At 37.9% G+C, this 23,846-nt stretch overlaps 1 protein-coding gene across 1 annotated transcript; it reads right to left on the bottom strand.

Annotated features, from left to right (window-relative positions):
• Nucleotides 1–358: 358 nt before the first annotated feature.
• USP16 (Ubiquitin carboxyl-terminal hydrolase 16) lies at nucleotides 359–23,530 on the bottom strand. Its single transcript, XM_012938089.3, has 13 exons — nucleotides 23,430–23,530; nucleotides 23,347–23,396; nucleotides 23,190–23,318; nucleotides 23,018–23,158; nucleotides 22,821–22,979; nucleotides 20,697–20,928; nucleotides 20,100–20,134; nucleotides 17,398–17,713; nucleotides 15,846–15,893; nucleotides 9,415–9,926; nucleotides 6,438–6,524; nucleotides 3,000–5,117; nucleotides 359–2,155 (listed from the first exon to the last, which is right to left on the bottom strand). Exons 1-12 carry the CDS (start codon nucleotides 23,482–23,484, stop codon nucleotides 4,662–4,664), a joined length of 2,220 nt encoding a protein of 739 aa, XP_012793543.2. The 5' UTR covers nucleotides 23,485–23,530; the 3' UTR covers nucleotides 359–2,155; nucleotides 3,000–4,661.
• Nucleotides 23,531–23,846: the final 316 nt, after the last annotated feature.

Raw genomic sequence — 23,846 nt, 5'->3', positions numbered from 1 at the left:
TAATCTTTTCTATTACTGTTGATACTGTTGCCATCTGTGCTAAACTAGGATTTCCCTTGATAATTTCATCTTGCTGTGCTAATGGAATACGGCAGCATGAACTGATTTACATATGTGCCAGGTTCTATGTTGAATATGACTTGATTGACTGATCGATTTGCAAAAACAAGGCATAATGTTGTATCAATAAACCTTAATCTTTCATTTTATCATTATCGATTAAAAGAGGAGAATAAACATTTGAACTTCTTCAGCGTTATGTCCTATGGACCTGTTGATTATCACATGATAAGATCGCCAATTAGAACACTGACTTATATGATCTTGGCACTGTGCCAAACCAGTGGAGCGTTAACCAGTACAAGCAGTCTACAGTCAACTCTGAGTCTTTATTTGTTCTTCTCGCCCTACCCTGTCCGCTTGAGTTCAGAACACAATTTCAGCTTCCACTGTACATATTATGTATTTCAGACATACGCAGTTTAGTTACAAGCAAATTAGACCGAATCATACCACAAAATAGAAAATGACAATTATACAAGATTAAGCCAAAAAGTGGATATGAGTATGCGAGACTGTAACTCATAAATTGGGAATAAGTTAAGAATGGTAAATCATATAACAGTAGTCATTAGGTCAAATGAGAGCTTATAATAAAAGGAACATGACTATACATATAATATGGTTACTTAATAGTTATCCAATAGGACTATATGTAATAATAGTCCATAAATAGATCCTAGCAGTTATGTCATTGAGCTAACTGACTGCATTCAGATCCAATTCTCTCATCTAAGTTCGTATCATAACATAAACCCACTGATGACTGGTTATAAAAATGTCTGGAACTGTGAGGTTAACTAAACTGAGAAGGCTACAATTAATCATGTGTAACATTGATCAAAAATCATGCTTTGTTAAAAATTGACTAGAATTAGATTTGCAAATTAATGTGCATTCAACAAAATGGTTAAAGGTGGCATTACATACAAGCATACATGGGTCTCAACGGGTCACACTACAGAGAACCACATAAATAAGACTTGCACCACCAAAAAACTCAGATGGTCAATGTGAGACATGAGAATCAAGAGCGAAGCTCACATAGCTTCAGATCAACACATCATTGTGACTGACAAGATGAAACTCAAGCTAAACAAACACTGGACTACCGGACAAACAGCATCACAAACCTTCAATACAGACTTCCTACGAGATACTGACAAACTCAATCAATTCAAGATAACTCTCAAGAAAAGGTTCCAACCCTTACAAAATCTACTGGGAGAAGCGGTAACTACTATGAAGGACAGTTGCAAAGGGATCAATCAACCACTAACTTCAACATATCACGAGGTTCTCGGACACAACAAGCATCATCATAAGGAATGCACCTCTAACGAAACCTCAAACAACATTCAACAAAGGAAGAACAAGAAGACAGCAATTAGCAACAACTAGCCGAACAACAACAGACAAAGTCAAGTCACAAACTCAATACACAGAAGCAAACGAACAAGTTAGTAGGAGCTTTAGGGCCTGACAGACAGAAATACGTGGAAGACAGCAACCACGGCGGAAAAAGCTGCAAAGAGAACGCAATATCAAATAACTATGTGACACAAAGAAACTAGAAAGGAAATATTGTAAACCAGACACACCAGTCGAGGATAAAGAAGGCAAGCCAATCACTGAGATTCAACAATAGAGCAAAAGATGGGTAGAATACTTCGAGGAATTCTTGAATAGACCAGCTCCACTGAATCCACCGGATATCGAAGCGGCATAATGGGTAAAACGTTTAAGTAAGTAGGTTAAATAAGTTAATTTTGATAGCCTGATTTGTGACTGGGAATCTTCATTATTCTTGTACTCAAGTTGACTGTCTTGTTCAATCTATCTCTGATGATGTAATTGATAAACCTTCTCTGTAAAGATTAATGGACTGGATCTATAATAATATGTGTATTAATTACTGATTGAACGAAATCCCATGATCCTAGAAAGTTCACGTCATTCTTAGAATTTCGTTGATCCATAATTTTAACATTTCTTGAATCAGCTTTATTATCCACAAATCCATTGATACATCATACATTGTACGCTCCTCAGCTACTTTGGTCTTTATATTCTTTTAGTTAATATATTCTGCAACCTATATAGAAAAGAATGAAGAGATCGCAGTAGTTTTTGAGACTCTGACACATTTTCATCACTCCTCACTTATCTTTACATATTCAAAATATTCACAGAGTTCGCTACATTAGATTGATGTCACAAACACAATCTTGACAATCATTTGGACCCTCGTACATTTATATACTAACCTACTGCCTAAATATTGGACAATTAGACTACAGTCATATGATCACACCATGTCGACAATAAAGCATCTATTTATAGACTATAATGACAGGCTGATCCTGATTGAATGACAGTTTAGAACCTGGAGTCATCCTAATACGGGCCCCCTCAGCTATGTGTATACACGACCCGATCGAAATCGATCACGTGCACAGACACTTAACCTCCTAACTTCAATCACTTCGCTATGTTTATAGATGGAGAATAATATGAATTATTTTTCATTCAAAACTCCACCTGGAGTCCCTCTGAGGTTACTGCCAATCCCAAGCCCGTATAAAGGAGGAAGGTTAGGCATGGGGTTAGCAACCCCATTCCGTAGAAAACTAACTCACTAAAAAAACGCTAACCAGAAAAAAAATGATTCAAACCGTTTAAACTCTACCCCAAGGAGTTAGATCTTCATTTAGACACCTCATAGTGAAAGCCGAATTCCTTCGGAAGTCACGAGGTCGATGCTCCTCCTAACAACCAGAGAAACCATTAAAAAAATGCCTCATGAAAAATTCTTAAATATTCTACCATACTAATGAATCATTTTCTTAAATGTTAAATGAATTAAACAATAGAGGAAAAAAGATCTTTAATCTATCGATCAACATTACCCGTTATTACCTACCTACCTACCTACCTACCTGTAACAGGGAACAATGTATACACTTTATAAATTTACTTTCATTCATTCACTTGTCTATTTTGTGTAATATACCCACAACACCTTACCTCATTTCATTGAACCATTTAACTTTTTAATCAATAAATATGTGCCTGAAGTTATGTTATTGTTATTTTTTGGTTGTTGTTGGTGGTGGTGGTGGTGATGGTGGTGTTAGTAGTAGTGGGGGGAATGGTGTTCAATTAGACTAAGCAATCAAATATGATAAGAAGCAATAATTTATTGATTGGTTCCATAATCAATCTATTAATAGACAAAATAGGTCAATATTATTTCATTAAAAGAGGGGGGATATAGAATAGATTTGGATTAATAGAATGACTGATTGCCATATTAGGGAAAACTGTTCTACATATTGATCTATTTGGTAAATATTATAGTAAGTTTTTCTTTTATTTATATAAACACATAAACATTGGTACAAGGAGGCATTAAATAGATATGCGCCATAAAAAAGTCATTCGATTTGTGTGAGGGCTGGGATATAATGCCTGAGTGCCCAGAACGAAACAGGTATCAATGATTGGTCGTTGACCTAATTACATTTTACAAATAAATCTTCTGTTTAATGTCCAACCTAGGGATCGATTGGAGAATCTTAAGCAGGGGATAGGATGTTGTCTATGTCTATTGTTCAATGAAGCTACAGATAAATGGTAATAAGTATTTTGTACAGATTATCATATTGGATACTTCTCACAATTGATTGATCACTGGGTGGTGATCAATGTCATGCTTGTCTAGTCCTTATTAGTGCAGATCGAATGCTACAGGAGGTTAGTCACGGCTCGGATAGATCAGTGGTAACGTCTCTGACTGTGAAGCTGGGTGACACGAGATCGAATCCGCCAGGGAGCACCAGTTCCCTCAAGATTACAGGTACACCTTGCTGACGAGTGTCAAGTAGCACGAAACCCGGGTCCAGGGTTTCCTGTTGACTACCTCTAACCACCATCTAAATCTGGATACTTCTCACTGAAGTTAAGCATTACAATAGTAACTTGGTCGATCGAATTTTGTCAGCACTAAAGAATACGCAAACATGATATTAATCACTATCCAATCATTAATCAACTGTAAATATCTCTGTCTAACAAGAGGTCAATCACGGCCCGAATGACGTTTTACACTATGAAGCTTAGCGGTCCAGATTTGAATCCCACAGAAAGTGCCATTCTCCTCAAGGTTTTTGTGTGCATTGCTAACAAGTGCCAACTAAAACGAAACTCATGCGGAGTAAGGTTTCCTGTTGGCTACCATCGATAGATTAACAATGATATTATATATTCACCTGAGCCTTGAACATATATGTAGAGAGAGAGTAGATAAGCCCGCCAAGTAGTCCATACTAAGATTATTCACACAAACACATACGAACTCTATGAAGAACGAGAACATTAACAACAAAATAAAAATTCCGTTTTTCATTTCCCATAAGATATATTTCTCTAAAACCTATATATAAAAACAGGGGAGGGGGGAAAGCGAAACTATTTACAATCATCATTTCGCATAAGAGACATTATGAAAGAATAGTAACTAGTGGTAATATGTATATATATACACACACACTCACAAAGTATACATAAATATGTTTGTTTCTAAGAGTTCTACATATTCTTCATTCAATACGTTCATAAAATAAAACATAAGCCTGACAATTCAATACAGTTGACTGAGATACACGTGTTATATGACTGTCGGAACAATAGAACCATTGACGTGAATCATCATTATCATGATGATCATCATCAACCACTTCATTATTATGACTTGTTGAATCATTGATAGTGTTGTTGCCATTTTGAGTACAAGATATAAAATTATTCGATGACAATAACAATTGATGATGATCACAACGACGAAGACGTTGAATTAAATCATTAACAGATAAAGGCCATTTAGGTGAACGATTCAATGAGCCAATGAATTGATGCTCTATACGATCTGATTGATTATCATTATAATTAGTGTATGATTTTGGTAAAGTTACATAAGCTACATAATGACCAGAAGTTAAATGTCCAGTATGTTCAATCACACCGTAAAGACGATAACGAATCTGATTGGAATGAGTCTATAAATAAAGTTTAAACAAACAGAGAACTGAAGGAATAACATTTCATTAGACTAATTTCAAATAATACATGCACTTCACAGAGTTAAACAAGAATCAAACTAACTATCATAATGAAATATTACATAGGATCGTTGAGTGGACAACAACAACCACAAGAAATGATCTGTTAGGAGATCAACCTGCACCAATATAAGTCTACAGTTTTAGAATTGAGCGCTATTCGAGGTGTATGGGTGGTTTATACAACCCTGTTACTAATACCGTGGAAGGAATACCTTACTGAGTGGTCAAGAAAAGAAGCTGCATCAGTAGTGACAGGCCTATCAACCCATCAACGTGAATCTATCTAAGTAACAAGAGATAATTGCTTATACTTGACCAATCTAAAATAAATGAAATTTGACTCTGTAGTCATGCTTCCGGGTCGACAAGAGAATCACTACTAATCCAGACGTCACAAGAAAATACATTTCTAAAGCGTGTGGGAGGATGGAGAGTGATAACAGTTCACACACCATTAAAATCAATTATCTTGTTTACCGCCAAATGCTCAAAAGAACCTCTGCAACTGTAATATTTCCTAATAAGTATCTCTAAGAACGCTTATGTATAGCATAATTAGCGGTCAATACAAAGTATAATTTCATAAAATATAATAAATAACTTTAATAATTTGATATTAATTAATTAATTAATTATTTGAACACATAAATATTGGTACAAAGGGGCACCGAATGCATATATGCCACACAAGTCACTTAATTTGTGTGTGAGCTGTGATACGGTATGCGTGCCCAAACCGAAACAGGTGGTTCTCTTTGGGGGCTAAACCCAAAGCCTTCAACTTAAAGGTCTAATCCACAAGGCAGTGGAGCAACGTCAGGAGATGCAGTCCTATAGTACCTGGTGACCAATAATTGGTTCATACGCCATTTGTTCTTTCAGGATCCTGGAGTCTATGTGTACCATTGATTTGGAGTCAGGGTTTTCCAACTCCCCTAGGTGGATTCTCCAAACCTACCTACTTGGTTAAAGCGCCAGACATTCGCTTCTCGTTCTCTCAATTTCGTAAACACCACACCCGCTGCGAGATGGCAGTGAGTAGGACTTCCCTTGGTAGTAACTGTATACGCCTGTCCATATGAGAGTATTTGAAGGGGGAGAGCTAAATCTTCCCATCCCCGGCCGTACCAGGGCATTTTGGAGCCTTGGTCAGTATTAACAAACATAAATGTACACGATGGGTAATTTTTTTGTATCAAACAAACAAAGGTTGTAAGAATAATCATCAAAGAAAAATGACAAAAAACTATTTACCATAGCGAGTACAGAACAGAAAGGAGTGATATCCAAGTAGATTGGGAAATGAATACGTTTCTGAGATTTTCGTAATTGAACACCGACCTGAAATGTGGAAGAAAGTAGACATTAAGGAGTATAAACAGCCTCAGTTTATTTGAAAGCTAAAAATTATATATATATATATATATATATATATATATATATATATATATATATATCATATAATTTCGTCTGTAGCCCTTCTAAGATTACTGTCTGTCCCAAACCTGGATAAAGGAGTGTTGAAGATGGGATCAGCAACCTCAGCCCACATAAAACGACTTAGGTATTAAAAAAAAATTTCAAACCATTTGAACTGTCCTGCGAGTTGAAAGATCTTCATTCATAAGAATTATGACGCCTCAGTGTGAAAGCACAGATTCTTTGGAAATCAAGAAGTCGATACCCCTTGAAACAACCAGAGCAACAATTATTATATATGTACATGGGACGTCCAGACAATGTGAACTAATGAAAGGGCCAATAAAATGGCTGTGGAGATGAGGAGATACAACTTGGCGGTTCTCAGAATAAGTGGAACGCATTGAGTCAACCTGGATAGAAAAGACTAGCTTAGGGAGAAGTGTTGTTGTACTCTGATCATGAAGAACAAAATGCATCGCACATACTGGAAGTTGCAGTGATGCTGAAAATAGAAGCAAGAAAAGTACTTATAGAATGAGAATCTCATGGTTCCACGTTCATGAAAGCATCCTTCAAAACAAAGAAGGGAATCACAATGAATTATATCCAGTATTCGGCGCCCAACAACGATAGCGATGACGACGATAAAGATCAGTTCTATGAGAGGCTGCAATCAATCATAGTGAAGTGTCCAGGAAAGGACTTGACCATCCAGATGGTAGACCTAAACACCAATGTTGGAATGGACAACACCGAATACGAAGATATCATGGGACGACATTGACGAAGACAAAGGAACCAGAATGGTGAGAGATTTGAAAATTTATGTGCATTCGACAAAATGTTTAAAGGTGGAAATACAATCCCTCAAAAACATATACACAAACATACATGGGTCTCAACTGATCACACTACACACAGCCAGATAAATAAGACATGCGCCACCAAAAAACTCAGACGGTCAATGTGAGACGTGAGAATCAAGAGCGAAGCTCACATAGCTTCACATCACCATATGATTGTGACTGACAAGATGAAACTCAAGCTAAACAAACACTGGATAACCGGACAAACAGCATCACAAACCTTCAATACAGACTTCTTACGAGATACTGACAAACTCAATGAATCCAAGATAACTCTCAACAACAGGTTCCAATGTGGTGTGTGCTACTTATATTGACATAAGTAGTAGATGATGTTAGTCGTGAACAGAAGGTCTGGCAGCAGAGAGACAAGAGGATCGAACAGTAAATAATGGAAGCAGAATGCAATTTGTATGAAAATGCAAGAACAATGAAGTCTGAGTCATTATGAGACAACTTGTAGACATTTTGCAAATTAAGTATTTACTTTATGATTGTTAGATTTTATTAACAAGTCCTGTAATTTTGTGTTAAATACATTTGGTTGTCCCCACCCGTGTTCTGTTCACTACAGTTTCACAATATACCTCACACTTAACGCGTATCTTGAAGTCAAGTACACAAGTCTGTACTTGGTGAATGAACTAAACTAACAGTGTTAGCTGTTCTGAATGTTAATACTGCTTGTTTCAGTGCGAAATAAATAGGTGCGCAACTTAATAGTTGAACGTCTGTATGGTACTGATCAGTACACGCCCAACTTCGAAATATACAAACCGAATACCGTAAGGATCAATCGTGCACAGACCAAATCTTGACAGTACGAATCATTGTTGGGTAATCAGTCGAGCAGAATTCGTCACTATACATCAAATTCATTTAATATAAGGCGTTTGACAGTGTAGATGGGAGAACATTATGGAACCTTCTTCGACTGGATTGTGAACACCTCAACATCGGTATCCGCACTTAATCAAACATGTTCGTAGGTACGGGTTGTGCTTCGCACCTTCAAAGTGCAAAGTACTTCTACGAGACTAGCAGGATTCCAATCCTGTACTCACCCTGGATGGTGAGCAGATAAAGTAGTCGAGAAGTTCGTGTATTTAGGTAGCTGCATAAGTGCTGGTGGTAGTGTGAGTGATGAGATCAATGAACGTATAGTGAAAGCCAGAGGGGCTTATGTCAATGTGAGCCATCTCTGGCGCCTTCGTAATGTCAGTCTGGCTATAAAAGGTCGGGTCTACAACGCGTCGGTGAGAGCAGCTTGGATGCAAGTAGACGATTTAGACTTCGCAGATGATCCGGTCCTTCTATCTCATACACACGAACAAATGCAAGTCAAGACAACTAATGTAGCAGCATCTTGTGCATCAGTAGGCCTCAGAAAACACAATGGGGAAAACTAAGATCATCAAATGCAACACGGAGAACACCAACCCAATCACGTTTAGTGGAAAAGCTCTAGAAGAGGCATAAATTTTCACATACCTGGGCAGCATCACTTATAAGCAAGTGGGATCTGATATATATGTGGGGGAACTGATTGGAAAAGCAAGGTACAGCATTTCTAAATTATCGAGGATACATATTCTTGTACTCCTACTTATACTAACCATGGATGTAGTATCTTTTTATATCTCCAGTCTTTTATATTCTTACCGAGATTCAAGTGTGGAAAATTCCTAAGGGCTATGAATTGATTAGCATCAAACATTCAAGTACCAGACGTCGAGATGTACAGGACAAGCTGTGAACCACATGTGTAGAAATTCGAACACTTCACTTCTACCTGAAGTTTGTGCTGGCAATATCGTTCAGAAGAACGATGAAAGTTCCACGACCAAACCATTCAGCTCAGAGAATAAAACTCCACCAAAAGTATCAGACGTATTAAGAGTAAACCAATGTTTCTTTTTCCTACTATCAAGAGAATAATTTACCTGTTGAAATCGCTTCAAATGTATTGTCAGAATTGGTGGAGGCTTATAGATTAAATCACGTTTGATAACATCTTGTAAAATGTCTGGCTTGTTGTTGTTAGACGTTTGTTTATTCATTGTTTCACTAGTCAAATTGTTTTCCAATTCATCTAATGAGTTTCGTTTTGTGCATACATCACAAATTAAACGATTAGATCCTGTTAATAATTCAGCAGAAGTATATTTTGAAAGACATTCATAAATAGATGTGACTCCATCTTCTGTTGAGTTGATACTTTTACTCTGACCAAGTGGGATTCGCGCATAATGAATAGCTTGATTTAGTTCATCGGAATCACATGAAAACGATGGAACTGTGTTCAAGCATAGTTTATCTAATTCATAAGTAATTTGTTCCGTATTGGTATTATTTATCTCTACTTGTTGTAAATTTTCATCACAGCCATTTGTAATAACTTGTAGTGATGCAACACTATCACATCGATCACTGCCTTCACCGTCTGCACAATTTCCTTCATAAAAAAATAAGTAACAAAAAGGATAAATAGACTATAGAATAAGTCAAATTGAAGGTAGAGGGAAAGTATAGAATCACAAAAGCATCCATAAAACAAAGAAAACGAACTGTAGTAAGTACTTATCATGAGGCATATTATATCTAAAAGTTAAATTTTTGCTATACTGCGTACAACTTGAGCACTCAAACGTTTGAAACCCCCAAATACCCTGATACGGCCGAGAGTGGGGAGAGTCCGCTCTCCCTATCGAAATGCTCTCAAATGGCCACGCGTATATAGCCTCTGCCAGGGAAGTCCTACTCACTGCCTTCTCGCACCATGGGTGTTTTTTACGAAATTGAGAGGACGAAAAGCGAATGTCTGGCCCTTTAACCGGATTCCAAACCAATGGTGCACATGGGCTCCAGTATCCTGAAGGAACAAATGGCGTATGAACCAATCGTTGGTCACCGGCTACCATGAGACTGCATCTTCTCACGATGCTCCACTGCCTTGTGGATCAGACCTTCAGGTCGAAGGCTCGGGGAGTGTCCTCCTAAGAAAAACACCTGCTTCGGTTTGGGCACCCGGGCAGTATCATAGCTCTCACACATATCGAATGAGATTTGTGTGGCGCATATGTATTTGGTGCCTCCTTGTACCAATATCTATGTGTTAAAATAAATAAATAAAATAAAAAGTCGTAATTTAGAAGACAGAAGACGAGTGGAAAGGAATCTTATTCCAAGTATCAGATATGACACAAAACACTCGCATACTTGTAATTTTTAGTAAAAACGAAATAATCATTACAGTCACCCAATCCGTAGGCAGTGATTTTGAGCATCTCTCTAATCGGGAAGCTATATGTCGAGATTTTGGAATGTACTTCCAGACGATGATTGGATGGAATGTCTTCGCTTCTTTCAGAGCTTCCTTCAGTTCACTAGGAGCCCTCCTCACAAGACGTAACTACTGACGTCCTAGTGAAAAGTGGTAATCAGTGGAGTTTAATCATGTCAATCATGAGGGAGTTACTTACTAGTATCACTGGATGATAGATGCACAATATCATAACTCCGCCTGTAGCTCTTCTAGAGTTACTGCCGGTCCCAAGCCCGGGTAAAGGAGGAGGGTTGGGCATGGGGTTAGCGTCCCCATCCCGTAGAAAACTAACTCGCTAAAAAAACGCTTACCAGAAAAAATAATTCAAACCATTTTAACTCTGCCCTGAGAGTTAGAAGGTCTTCATTTAGAAGAATTATGACGCTTCATGGTGAAAGCCGAATTCCTTCGGAAGCCACGAGTTTGCCGATGCCCCTTCTAACAACCAGAGCAAAAATTTTTATAGGTACATGGAACGTTAGAACAATGTGGGAAACCGGGAAGACCAGCCAAATAGCAACGGAAATGAGGAGATACAACTTGGCAGTACTGGGAATCAGCGAAACCCACTGGACCCAAGCTGGACAGAAAAGGCTAGCTACGGGAGAGATGCTGCTATACTCCGGTCACGAAGAGGAAAATGCTCCACACACACAGGGAGTTGCTCTAATGCTGTCCAAAGTAGCACGAAATGCACTTGTAGGATGGGAATCCCACGGATCCAGAATCATCAAAGCATCATTCAAAACAAAGAAGGAGGGGATCTTAATGAATATTATCCAATGTTATGCACCCACCAATGAAAGCAACGACGACATTAAAGATCAATTCTACGAGCGGCTGCAGTCAATCATAGAGAAATGCTCAAGAAAGGACCTCACCATTCTGATGGGAGATCTAAATGCCAAGGTCGGAATAGACAACACTGGATATGAAGATATTATGGGACGACATGGACTGGGAGAGAGGAACGAAAATGGAGAAAGATTTGCAAATTTGTGTGCATTCAACAAATTAGTCATAGGAGGCACAATATTTCCACACAAACGTATACACAAGGCTACATGGATCTCACCGGACCACACTACAGAGAACCAGATAGACCATATTTGCATCAACAAAAATTCCGAAGGACAATGGAAGATGTGAGAACCAGGAGAGGAGCTGACGTAGCTTCAGATCACCACCTAGTTGTAGCCAATTTAAAACTGAAGCTAAAAAAGAACTGGACAAGTGGACAAACAGCACTACAAAGGTTCAATACAGCCTTCCTTCGAGATACTGACAAACTCAATGAATTCAAGATAGCTCTCAACAACAGATTCCAAGCCTTTCAAGATCTACTGAAGGAAGAAGAAACTAGTATGGAGGACAACTGGAAAGGCATCAAAGAAACATTGACTTCAACGTGTCAAGAGGTTCTGGGCCTAAAGAAACACCATCATAAGGAATGGATCTCTATAGAAACACTGGACAAGATCAAAGAAAGGAAGAACAAGAAGACAGCAATTAACAACAGCCGAACACGAGCAGAGAAAGTCCAAGCACAAGCTGAATACATAGAAGCAAACAAGCAAGTGAAGAGGAGCATTAGAGCCGACAGGAAGAAATACGTGGAAGAATTAGCAACGACGGCAGAAAAAGCTGCTAGAGAAGGAAATATGAAACAGCTCTACGATACAACGAAGAAACTATCAGGGAAATACAGTAAACCAGAGAGGCCGGTCAAAGACAAAGAAGGCAAGCCAATCACTGAAATTCAACAACAGCGAAACAGATGGGTAGAATACTTCGAGGAACTCCTGAATAGGCCGGCTCCAATGAATCCACCGAACATCGAAGCAGCACACACAGATCTTCCTATAGATGTCAACCCACCAACGACGGAAGAAATTAGAATGGCCGTCAGACAAATCAAGAACGGGAAAGCAGCAGGACCCGACAACATACCAGCTGAAGCACTGAAATCAGACGTCGAAGTAACCACAAGCATGCTTTACCCTCTATTCAAAAAGATTTGGGAGGAGGAACAAGTGCCGATGGACTGGAAAGAAGGACACCTCATCAAGATTCCAAAGAAAGGAGATCTGAGCAAATGTGAAAACTACAGAGGCATTACACTACTGTCAATACCAGGGAAAGTCTTCAACAGGGTGTTGCTGAACCGGATGAAGGATGCAGTAGATGCCCAACTTCGAGATCAACAAGCTGGATTCCGAAAGGATCGGTCGTGCACAGACCAAATTGCAACACTACGGATCATCGTCGAACAATCAGTTGAGTGGAACTCGTCACTATACATCAACTTCATTGATTATGAAAAGGCATTCGACAGTGTAGATAGGAGGACGTTATGGAAACTTCTTCGACACTACGGAGTTCCTGAGAAGATTGTCAATATTATCCGGAACTCATACGACGGACTACAGTGCAAAGTAGTGCATGGAGGACAGCTGACAGATGCATTCCAAGTAAGGACCGGAGTCAGACAAGGCTGTTTACTCTCTCCCTTCCTCTTTCTTCTGGTGGTCGACTGGATTATGAAGACCTCGACATCTGAAGGAAAACACGGAATACAATGGACAGCTCAGAACCAATTAGACGATTTGGACTTCGCAGATGACCTAGCCCTCCTATCACGTACACGTGAACAGATTCAGATAAAGACAGCCAATGTAGCAGCAGTCTCTGCATCAGTAGGCCTCAGCATACACAAAGGGAAAACCAAGGTCCTCAAATTCAAAGCGGAGAACAGCAATCCAATCACCCTTGATGGCGAAACTCTGGAAGATGTAGAATCCTTCACATATCTGGGAAGCATCGTCGATAGACATGGAGGTTCAGATGCAGACGTAAAGGCGAGGATTGGCAAAGCAAGGGCCGCATTCCTACAATTGAAGAACATATGGAACTCAAAACAACTTTCAACCAATATCAAAGTGAGAATCTTCAATACGAACGTCAAGGCAATTCTACTGTATGGAGCTGAAACTTGGAGAACTACAACAACCACAATCAAGAAAGTACAAGTATTTATAAATAGCTGTCTACGCAAGATACTCAACATCCATTGGCCGGATACCATCAGCAATAGCCTTCTGTGGGAGAGAACAAACCAACTTCCAGCTGAAGAGGAAATTAGGAAAAGACGATGGAAATGGATAGGACATACATTACGCAAATCGTCAAACTGCATCACGAGGCAAGCTCTAACTTGGAATCCTGAAGGGAAGCGGAAAAGAGGAAGGCCAAAGAACACATTACGTCGGATAATAGAAGCAGATATGAAAAGGATGAATTACAACTGGAAGGAGCTGGAAAGGATTGCCCAGGACAGGGTTGGATGGAGAATGCTGGTGAGCGACCTATGCTCCTTCACGAGGAGTAACAGGTGTAAGTAAGTAAGTAATCATGTCAATCATGAGGGAGTTACTTACTAGTATCACTGGATGATAGATGCACAATATCATAAATTGACCGACGTTAGGAATGTTAGCCATTGGATGCCGATTCAATTATTTGAATGTCAAGTGCTAGCCGTGAGACCTGAAGCTCTTAGGGTTTAAATCCTTTATGGTGAGGTCGTAGATGGGCACCACGGAGAAGTCCCACACTACGATAAAACAGTTGTCCAGTCCCTCCTGGTTTTAAACGGTTGTCTAACTAAAACAAGTTTGTGAAATAAACTGAATAAATCACTATGTCTGAATTTGTATCCATGTTAACTTAAGATGATTGACGAAAGAACAAGTAAATAAAGTATACGACTGACATAACGAGATGATTAGTGAGATGATCATATGAAGGATTACTATTTATACTTTCATAGTACAGTTAGTAGATATTCATACTGTCGTGTCTTCATATTATCTTATTTTTAAGGTTTTATTTGAACCATAAATCATTGCCATATGTCTTATCATTAAAAAATAGGAAAGGATCAAATTGCATCAAGGTAAGTCCGAACTTTGAAATCTCAAAGCGAAAACAATAGAGACAGACCAAAGGACATATTACACCGGGAATTGGAAGCAGACATCAAAAGAATGGATAGCACTTACGCAACAACTGGAAAAGAGGGTCTAAGGCAGAGTTGATTGGAGAATCCTGGTCGGCAGTCCGAAGGGTAAAAATCGTATATATGGTATGAAATTTCAGTATTAATCCCTTCTGTTGTTTTAAGGAACTGAATACGAAAACCTTAAGCTTGCAGATCAGTAGAATGATTCGAATCGATTAAATGTTCAAGAACAGAACTTAAAACTGCTTTTTTCTTACTCTTGCAGAACTACACTGTAATGTGTCCTCATATTTGAATTGAGATTAACTGCTGACTATGGCCTATGGTACCTTGCTTCACAAGAGCAGATGAACTGGTAGTTGCACATAGAGAAAACCAGATGAGAAAATTTATCCTATACAGATACAAACTTTTTGCTAATCAATGTCAGTTGCAGCACAGAATCTTCTTTTAATAGCTGTTGATAGATAATATTTGAATATATCGGAGGTTTGGTCACCTTTAAATTCCAGATTCATATAAAGATATTTCATTGAAACAGAATTTCTAAATTCTTTGTTCCAACTTTCTTTCATAATCTTTTCCACGAAGTAGCTTGAATAGCCATTTTCAGCTAATATTCTTCTGAGTAACTCAAGTCCTTCCTCAATGCATGTCAGCAACATGAAGAGTGAATAAGATTTCTCTTTCTTCTTAAAGGAACCGAGTTATGGAAATTGGTTAGTTAGCCATTCCATGTTTGTTTTCTGTAAATAGACCTTTCTAAGGGGTTCATTGTTACTTGAAATCAAAAGCACATTACAAAATAAGATAGAATAGGCTACTTCATTTTCTAACTTCTAGTAACTATACTACAATAAATTCGATCGATTGCAACACAATCATGCCAAGGAACTTAATTTCCTAACTAAATATTATTTGGATACTGAGTATAACTTATAAATAAAGAGATGTGAATATCAATGGATAAATGTAAAAATATACAAATTAGAATTCTTTTTTCTAAGAAGAAAAAGTAAACAGCTTACCGTCTGAGGATGCCACTTCATCACAAAAACTTTGATTTAATGTTTCACCTAAAAGGATTAAGAAAACGTTATCATTAATAATAAAGTATAAGCAATGTACATTTTTATTTATTTATTTGAAGATATAAATATTGATACAAAAGAGCACCGAATACACAAACGCCATACAAGCCACTTGATTTGTGTGTGGGCTGTGATACTGTCCGGGTGACCAGACCGAATCAAGTGGTTTTCTTAGAGGGCCACACTCAGAGCATTCAACCTAAAGGTGTGATCCACAAGGCAGTGGAGCAACGTGAGAAGATACAGTCCCATGGTAGCCAGCCACCAACAATTGGTTCATACGCCATTTGTTACTTCGGGATACTGGAATGCATATAAACCATTTGTTTAGAATAAGAGTTTTCCAACTCCTCTAGGTGAATCATCCACATCAACAAACCCGGTTTAAGCCCCTGTCTGATATTCGCTTTTCGTCCTCTCAATTTTGTAAACAACACTCGTGATGCGAGAAGGCAGTGAGTAGGACTTCTTTGAGAGTGGCTGTATACTCGTGGTCATGTGAGAGCATTTGGAGAGGGAGAGCTAACTCTCCCTACCCTCGGCCGTACCAGGGTATTTGGGGGATCTCTTATGCTCAAGTCACTGTGTAGACTTAGCCTGGGGGGTACTAGGAGAGCTTAGGAAACCTAATCTAGCGTTCAATTAGAAGACTTATCACAACTCAATATAACAAAAAAATCACATCAACCTAACAGAAAATGGTTTGTTTTACAATTAATCAATAAAACGGAAGAAATTATGCATTAAAATATAAACTACTTATAAGTACTAAAAAGTATCTAAATTTCATAAACCAACGTTAAGTGAATAAGTTAAAACAGGAAGTCTTTTTGTTGTTAATTTTCAGTAGTACATTTCATGATCCAGCCCCCAAATCCCCTGGTATGGATGAGGGTGGGGAGAGTCAACTCTCCCTCTTCAAATGCTCTCACATGACCACGAGTATACAGCCACTCTCAAAGAAGTCCTACTCACTGCCTTCTCGCATCATGGGTGTTGTTTACGGAATTGAAAGGACGAAAAATGAATGTCCGACAGGGGCTTAAACCTGGTTGGTTGGTGTGGAGGATTCACCTAGGGGAGTTGGAAAACCCTCATTCTTTAGCGGAAGACTCACTCGAGTATCTATTGTGTTTAGTGTCCTTTTTTCTCCGTGTATTTGAGTGAAGTGTCCAATCCACGTTCAGAAAGTCCCATGCACTTTGTACGAAACATTTCCTATTCTCTTTTTAATGATCCCCGGTTCCAAACGATTCTGCCTGGTCCTACGTTGTAGCTGACTGACTGACTGAAGAATCACTAAACCACCAGCTTCACTGGTTACAAACACAAGTGACCACTATGAATGAATTCATTTCTTTCTAAAACAATCTCCCTAAAAAGATGTAGTTTCGTAGTGAAATCCATTCTATAAAGAACTACGAATGATTCATAAAAATTCAACAAGTAAAAATAGAAAGATATAAGAAACAATAAGACGTTTACTCACTTGAAAGTTCGCATTCATTCAAATTGGGCAAATTCTCCCCATTCTTATTTACATCGTTGTTGCCATTATTATCTTTATATTGGTTCTCATCTATGTCAAGATCCCCATTCACGTTCTCTATTAGCTTACTATCTACATTTGGAGTTGTTACATCATCACAACACATTGCAATAAATGTATCCAATGGTGAATGTTCAATTTGTTTTGTTTTTCGACTATCTGAATCTGAACTGCACTGATCTAGACATTCCTGATTTGACTGATGATCATGTATAAAATGTTGACGTTTCCGTTGTTTTTGAGTTTTACGTTTACGCTATAATTTGGTGAAAATAATATTAAAATAATAAAATGTCGGATTTAGAAGTCCACTTCTTAGATGCTTCGTAAAAATGTAACCGGATGACTCGCTACAAATATCAATGTACAAAAAACCAATATGGAAAGGCTAGTATACTAAATTTCAAAGTTGGATCCCACTGAAACAAAAGAGAAACCTAATCCTGTTATATCCTAGTGAAGATTAAAGTACGAGTAACGTCTGAGACTCATTAATGAACTAATATTATCTATGTATTCTTATTATATAACTATTCAGTAACTAGATTATGTATATTTATATTCCTCTTATTGTAAGCTTTATTTTGACCTATAATTTAGTATTGTACGATTTACGGTTCTTCAATTATGCTCAGTTTATTAACTACTGTATCCCTCGTTCACAGTCAATTTTTGGCTTTATTGTATACAAATGTTATTTCCTATTTTATGGTACGTTGCAGTCTGTTTGGTTGATATATAAACCCATCATGTCTGAAATAAATGATTCGATTCAATTCGCATAGTGGAAGCTGGTATTGGTGTTCTGGACTCAAATGGATGGGCTAGGTGGACATAGGACCAATAAGGACGCTAGGTTGTTCATACCGGTCTAACGTTATTGGTTTGGCACAGTGCTAAGATTGTATTAGTCGTATTTTGATCGGTGGATAAATCATGGGATAAAAAGCCGGACAGAAAGTCATAACAAATCCAAATACGATGGTTAGACGAATCTGTGCCGATGATACAATCAAAACTGACCTTGATACAATGCGGTAAATGCTAGCCAACAATGGATGTCCACCTAGATTCATTAACATCTGAAGTTAATGTAGAAACGTGAATGAGTGTCTATAGCATCAAAGAAGATTCTTTTCATGAACTCTTAGTTTGAAAGGAGATACAATGGCAGGAATTCTGGAAAAGACTTTCTGCATCTCTGAGATAAACATTTTATTCGGGTGAACTTAATGTCACCTTTTTTAGTCGACATTGTTGGAGATGTTAGATTCCCAAAAATCACTTGGCAAACGTCTCATGGATACCATCCTATCGAGTATCCCAGTAGTCACAACTTATCTAGACGATATCTTAATTGTTGTCACTTCGTTAGAACAGCTACGAGAACGCACGACAGCTGTACTACAACGTATCAGTGATAAAAGGTTTCCATTACTTCCAGAAGAGTGTTGATTTTTCTTAAAGTCAATAAAGTACTTAGGTCTCATATTTGGCAATGCAGGCCACAGACCAGATCCCGAATATATTCGGACTATACAGTCGGTGCCTACTCCAATCAATGAATTTATCTTGTATCAGATCTATTTACACACATAGACAACTGTTATCTTAACACAATTTTCTTCACTTTTTACATCAAATATCTTACACACACTACAACAAATCTCATTCGCAACATTCTTAACATGATTTGATGACCTACTTAATATACAGTATGTTTTTATATTTGATCATATTGATGTTTGACTAGATTTTCTTGAGAATGTTTGGATTAGGAATGTCAAAAGAAACGTTCAATTTATGGGAATTTCAAGAAAATGATTTTTCCCTTTATTGTCTTCAATTATCTCGGCACACAACTGCTGTGAAACCGTTTGTTTAAATTTAGACGATATGCCCTGGTATGGATGAAGGTGGGGAGAGTCAACTCTCCCTCTTCAAATGCTCTCACATGACCACGAGTATACAGCCACTCTCAAAGAAGTCCTACTCACTGCCTTCTCGCATCACGAGTGTTGTTTACAAAATTGAGAGGACGAAAAGCGAATATCAGACAGGGGCTTAAACCGGGTTTGTTGATGTGGATGATTCACCTAGAGGAGTTGGAAAACTCTTATTCTAAACAAATGGTTTATATGCATTCCAGTATCCCGAAGTAACAAATGGCGTATGAACCAATTGTTGGTGGCTGGCTACCATGGGACTGTATCTTCTCACGTTGCTCCACTGCCTTGTGGATCACACCTTTAGGTTGAATGCTCTGAGTGTGGCCCTCTAAGAAAACCACTTGATTCGGTCTGGTCACCCGGACAGTATCACAGCCCACACACAAATCAAGTGGCTTGTGTGGTGCATATGTATTCCGTGCCCCTTTGAACCAATATTTATGTGTTCAAATAAATAAAATAATAAATAACTAAATCTTAATTATTCTGTTGTTTTATTATAGACTACTATTCTGACCAAATAAATTAACCATGATTACGACTGTACAGCTTAAGTAAATGAAATTATCGAAAAGGAAACTCTTCCCCCTGGATTGTTTCTTGTCTTTTCCGACAAGGTAATAAAAACTCATCATAATTTTTATGCTCAGTACACTGATTTCCCTTTATAATTAAAATAAACAATATACTTACTTCCTTTTTCCGAAGTTGTTTGGAACTGGAGGCACCTATGAGACAAAATGAAAAGATCGGCCAGATGAATGATAAAGAAATCAGAGTATTCATAGCGGCAATGCTAACAAGAAAGACGAGACATTCTTCAAGAAGACATAGTGGAAAGGTATGTATGAAGGAATACTGGAACTTGAGGTTCATAAAACGATACTGAACGCGTTTTTCGCCACACTGACCAATTTTAATCCATGTTGCCCAAATTCTTCAACCAGAGGTCGCGGTTACTGAATGGATCTCAATCAGGTAGTTTGCATTTACCGACTGCAACTGTAGCTTGACAGAGCGTGACTTACACTTGATTACCTGGTGAATGAGCCTCCCAAACTGCTTTGCAGTGTATACCACTTACTAAACTCATTAAGACGCCAATCAATGAAAACCACTTTCAAGTTGAAATAGAGATCATCTGTTATACCGGAAATGTCCACCTATCAAATGGTTTGTGACAAAATTTTGTGATTTGATTTTTCTTGTTCTGACAGCTGCTTAACAGTTAAAAAGTATAGAAACTGGACATGGCAGTAGAATTTGTACTAAAACACTTGGTAAACTAACCTTTAGAATGCTGTTTAGACACAAATTCATTTATATTGTGTTTTGAAACATTGTTTTGAGAAACAGACAATGAAAGGTCCAGAAATGGTTCAAATTTAGGGCGAACAGTACCACAACAACAACACTGTAATGTACTGACAAGAATCCCACCGAAAAGTCGATCTACACTCGTGGCTAATGAAGCTGCTTTTCCCCAATTGCGAATAGACTCTTTCTCATCATCACGAACATCCTGTTATATAGTGAAGAGAAAATAAAATCTCAATTGTTGTGTAAAGTTGAAGTCCGAACTTGAAATATCTTATCTCACAAGGTATAAGCATTAGTGTCTTACAGCTTATCGTAAAGTTACGCACATTTATTTTTTTACCACCAATTTGTGTTTCATTAAAGAATAATCTCTTCGTCGTGTAACTACTCTACATTAACTACTGACTGAGAAGAAATGCTGGTCACCATAACGCCGTTCATATAATAAAAGCGTAGTTTCGATTAAGTTGTTTATCACTTGGTTAAATATTTCCATGATATCAACCAAACAAGTGCAGCATATACGCACTTTGTATTTACCCCACTATTTTTGCAGGTGACGTTATTTACTGGGTGAACAGGTAAACGTGAAAATATTTGACACACATGAAGATAAAGGGCCCAATATTCCCTATATGCATCGGGAATTTAATAGTGACATATCGTTCCAATAAACCACATTTTTAAACCAAAAGGCAGAAGCACAGAAATTGAGCACAGAAAAGATAGTAGGTTGCATAGTGAAAACAGAATGTTTTAACATACGTAGAGAAAAAGGTGGCTGTGGCCATGTGACTTGGATAGATTCGTAAGTACGTTCATTAAGATGTCAAAACATTGATTCGCATTGTTTTGGAAACTTAGCTCTGCATTTCAAAAAATACGAAACTTAAGCTGACAATAAATGATTGCACTAATTGATAATCAGTCTCAAATTATGGCCGTCACTAATCTAGACAAAATCGTTTGCCCATGTATGTTGTAACTAGATAGGAAACAAGCAAGTCGATCATTCAAATTAATACATTTTGACTGACTTATCATTGCCGCCGATCAACAAATTCCTATAATTTAAGGCAACAATGGTTCGTACTCTAGATAGAAATACGTTGGATTCAACTGTCGATCACAATATCAGGTAATAAGATTAGTCTGTCCTCTGACGTTTCTTCGTTTTGTAGCCTGATTAACAATGTGACAAGTTACCTGTTTGGATTTGGTAGAAACAGACTCATTGAAACTAACCCTCAGATATCTTTAAAAACGATAATAAAAATACGATAAAATCCGTCTACATATCTATCCCAGTAGTTGGAGACCTTAAATGACATGGTTCGGAATAATTCGCAATGGTGCAGTAGCAGATACTCGTTAACTTTCGATTTCGAATTACAGCATCATCTCATACATACTTTCCAACTGTCTTCACAAACCATGTTCATAAAGTTCGGTCATTTTCTACCTTCCACACCACACTGCGTCATGTTTATTATATATGACTAGACAGACTAACTCACGGTCATGGTAAGCCCTAAGTAGACGATATTTGTTTATTTATAAAACCAATGAATGGGTACAGAAATGTTTGTGCGACGCAGCCGTAATCTAAATTGACTAATAACTCCCTTTCAAAAGCGAAAACAGGATATGACCTAAAGTAAACATGCGGTCAAGTGATACAACTATCATATTAGTAAGTGTGGTCGAAGCATTGGAAGTCTGAGCAGATTTTGAAAATGAAACTGGATATCCGCAGCTCATTTCAAAAGCTCATTTCATACTAAGTCGTCTGTGGAGTGAGACTACACAAAGCGACGCCCCGTACAACTGCCTCCTGTTAAAATCTTGGTCGTCATACTGAAGAACGCACTACAGAATGCGGATCAATAATTTAGGCCTAATGAATGAGTGTCTATAGGAAAACTTCTGAATAAGAATGCAGTGTTTGTCATCAAGATAAGGACTTACTACGACGTTATAATTATACATTGAGTGATCAAAAAAGGCTAAGTTCAGAACTCTGAAAAGAATCCCTACACACGGATACGTTTATGCGGAATAAATTCCGCTAATTAGGCTAAATAATTGACTAACTTTTGGGTTAACATTGAGTTTGAGTAAAATACCCTTCTTCCAGCGTGCAAGTTCTTCTTGTTTTAAGCAGTCCAAGAGAGCACGAATTAATTCATGGCTATCATGTTGCCCAAATCCACTGAATCGAGGACAACGTTCAACAAACACATTTCGAAACATCTTAAATGAAAATTCTAGAACTAGTTGCTAGAACAAACCCCAGGACTAATTGTGTTAGAAGAGCTCATCTTGGAATTTGAAAGTTCATCAGGCTTTAAAACAGAAATAATTTCCTTAAATTGACTTGTCAGTGGGCACTTCATTAGTGGTAGGGAAACACATAACGTAGATATTGAATCCTAAACAATAACGCAGGATTTTAAAGTTTACCCCATTAGGTTTAGTCAGAGTAGATTCTCTTGGTTCATCGACAACCAACAGATCTAAAAGCCATGGACTCCTTGCAAGACATTGAAGAGCAGCATTAAGATAACATGTGTTGCCTATATTATGAAGACCCTAAAAATTATTTCCAAAGAAGTGTTACTTTAACTGGTACAGTTTCTTTCACATTGTTACGAAAGTCCACCTTGTCTCCTGAGCCAATAATGCTTAATGTTTAAGAATTACCAGAATTATCCAACGTCTGGTATAGTTCTCTCCTATTTTTGTTTTTCTTTCCCATAAATCTTACAGCATGACGTAACGAATACCTTAAAAGTGCCAGGAACTTGAATTCAATTCCCAATGCTTCAAATATTTCTAGACGTGATAGAAGAACCTTTCACTTAACGAACATCCGTATCTAGTATCAGTGCATCATCGATACCTTCATGTAAGGAACTAGGTAAGTTTAACGATAAGAAGGAAAAAAAACCAGCGTAAGACTTCAGACAGTGGGGTACCAATATTCCTAGACCTTTTCAACTTGGGGTATCCGTCGAGGGGTTAAACTCAGATGTATTCGTAGTGTGCAAAATGTCGTAAATGGACTACTTCACAGTGTTTAAAGTAAGTCTGCTGTTGTTTTCCCAACTTTGAAGTCGA

Source organism: Schistosoma haematobium, chromosome 6 (assembly GCF_000699445.3).
Source record: "Schistosoma haematobium chromosome 6, whole genome shotgun sequence".
NCBI classification, from domain to species: domain Eukaryota; kingdom Metazoa; phylum Platyhelminthes; class Trematoda; order Strigeidida; family Schistosomatidae; genus Schistosoma; species Schistosoma haematobium.
Note: the sequence above shows the minus strand (reverse complement) of the source record. Positions and strands in the feature narration are given on the sequence as shown.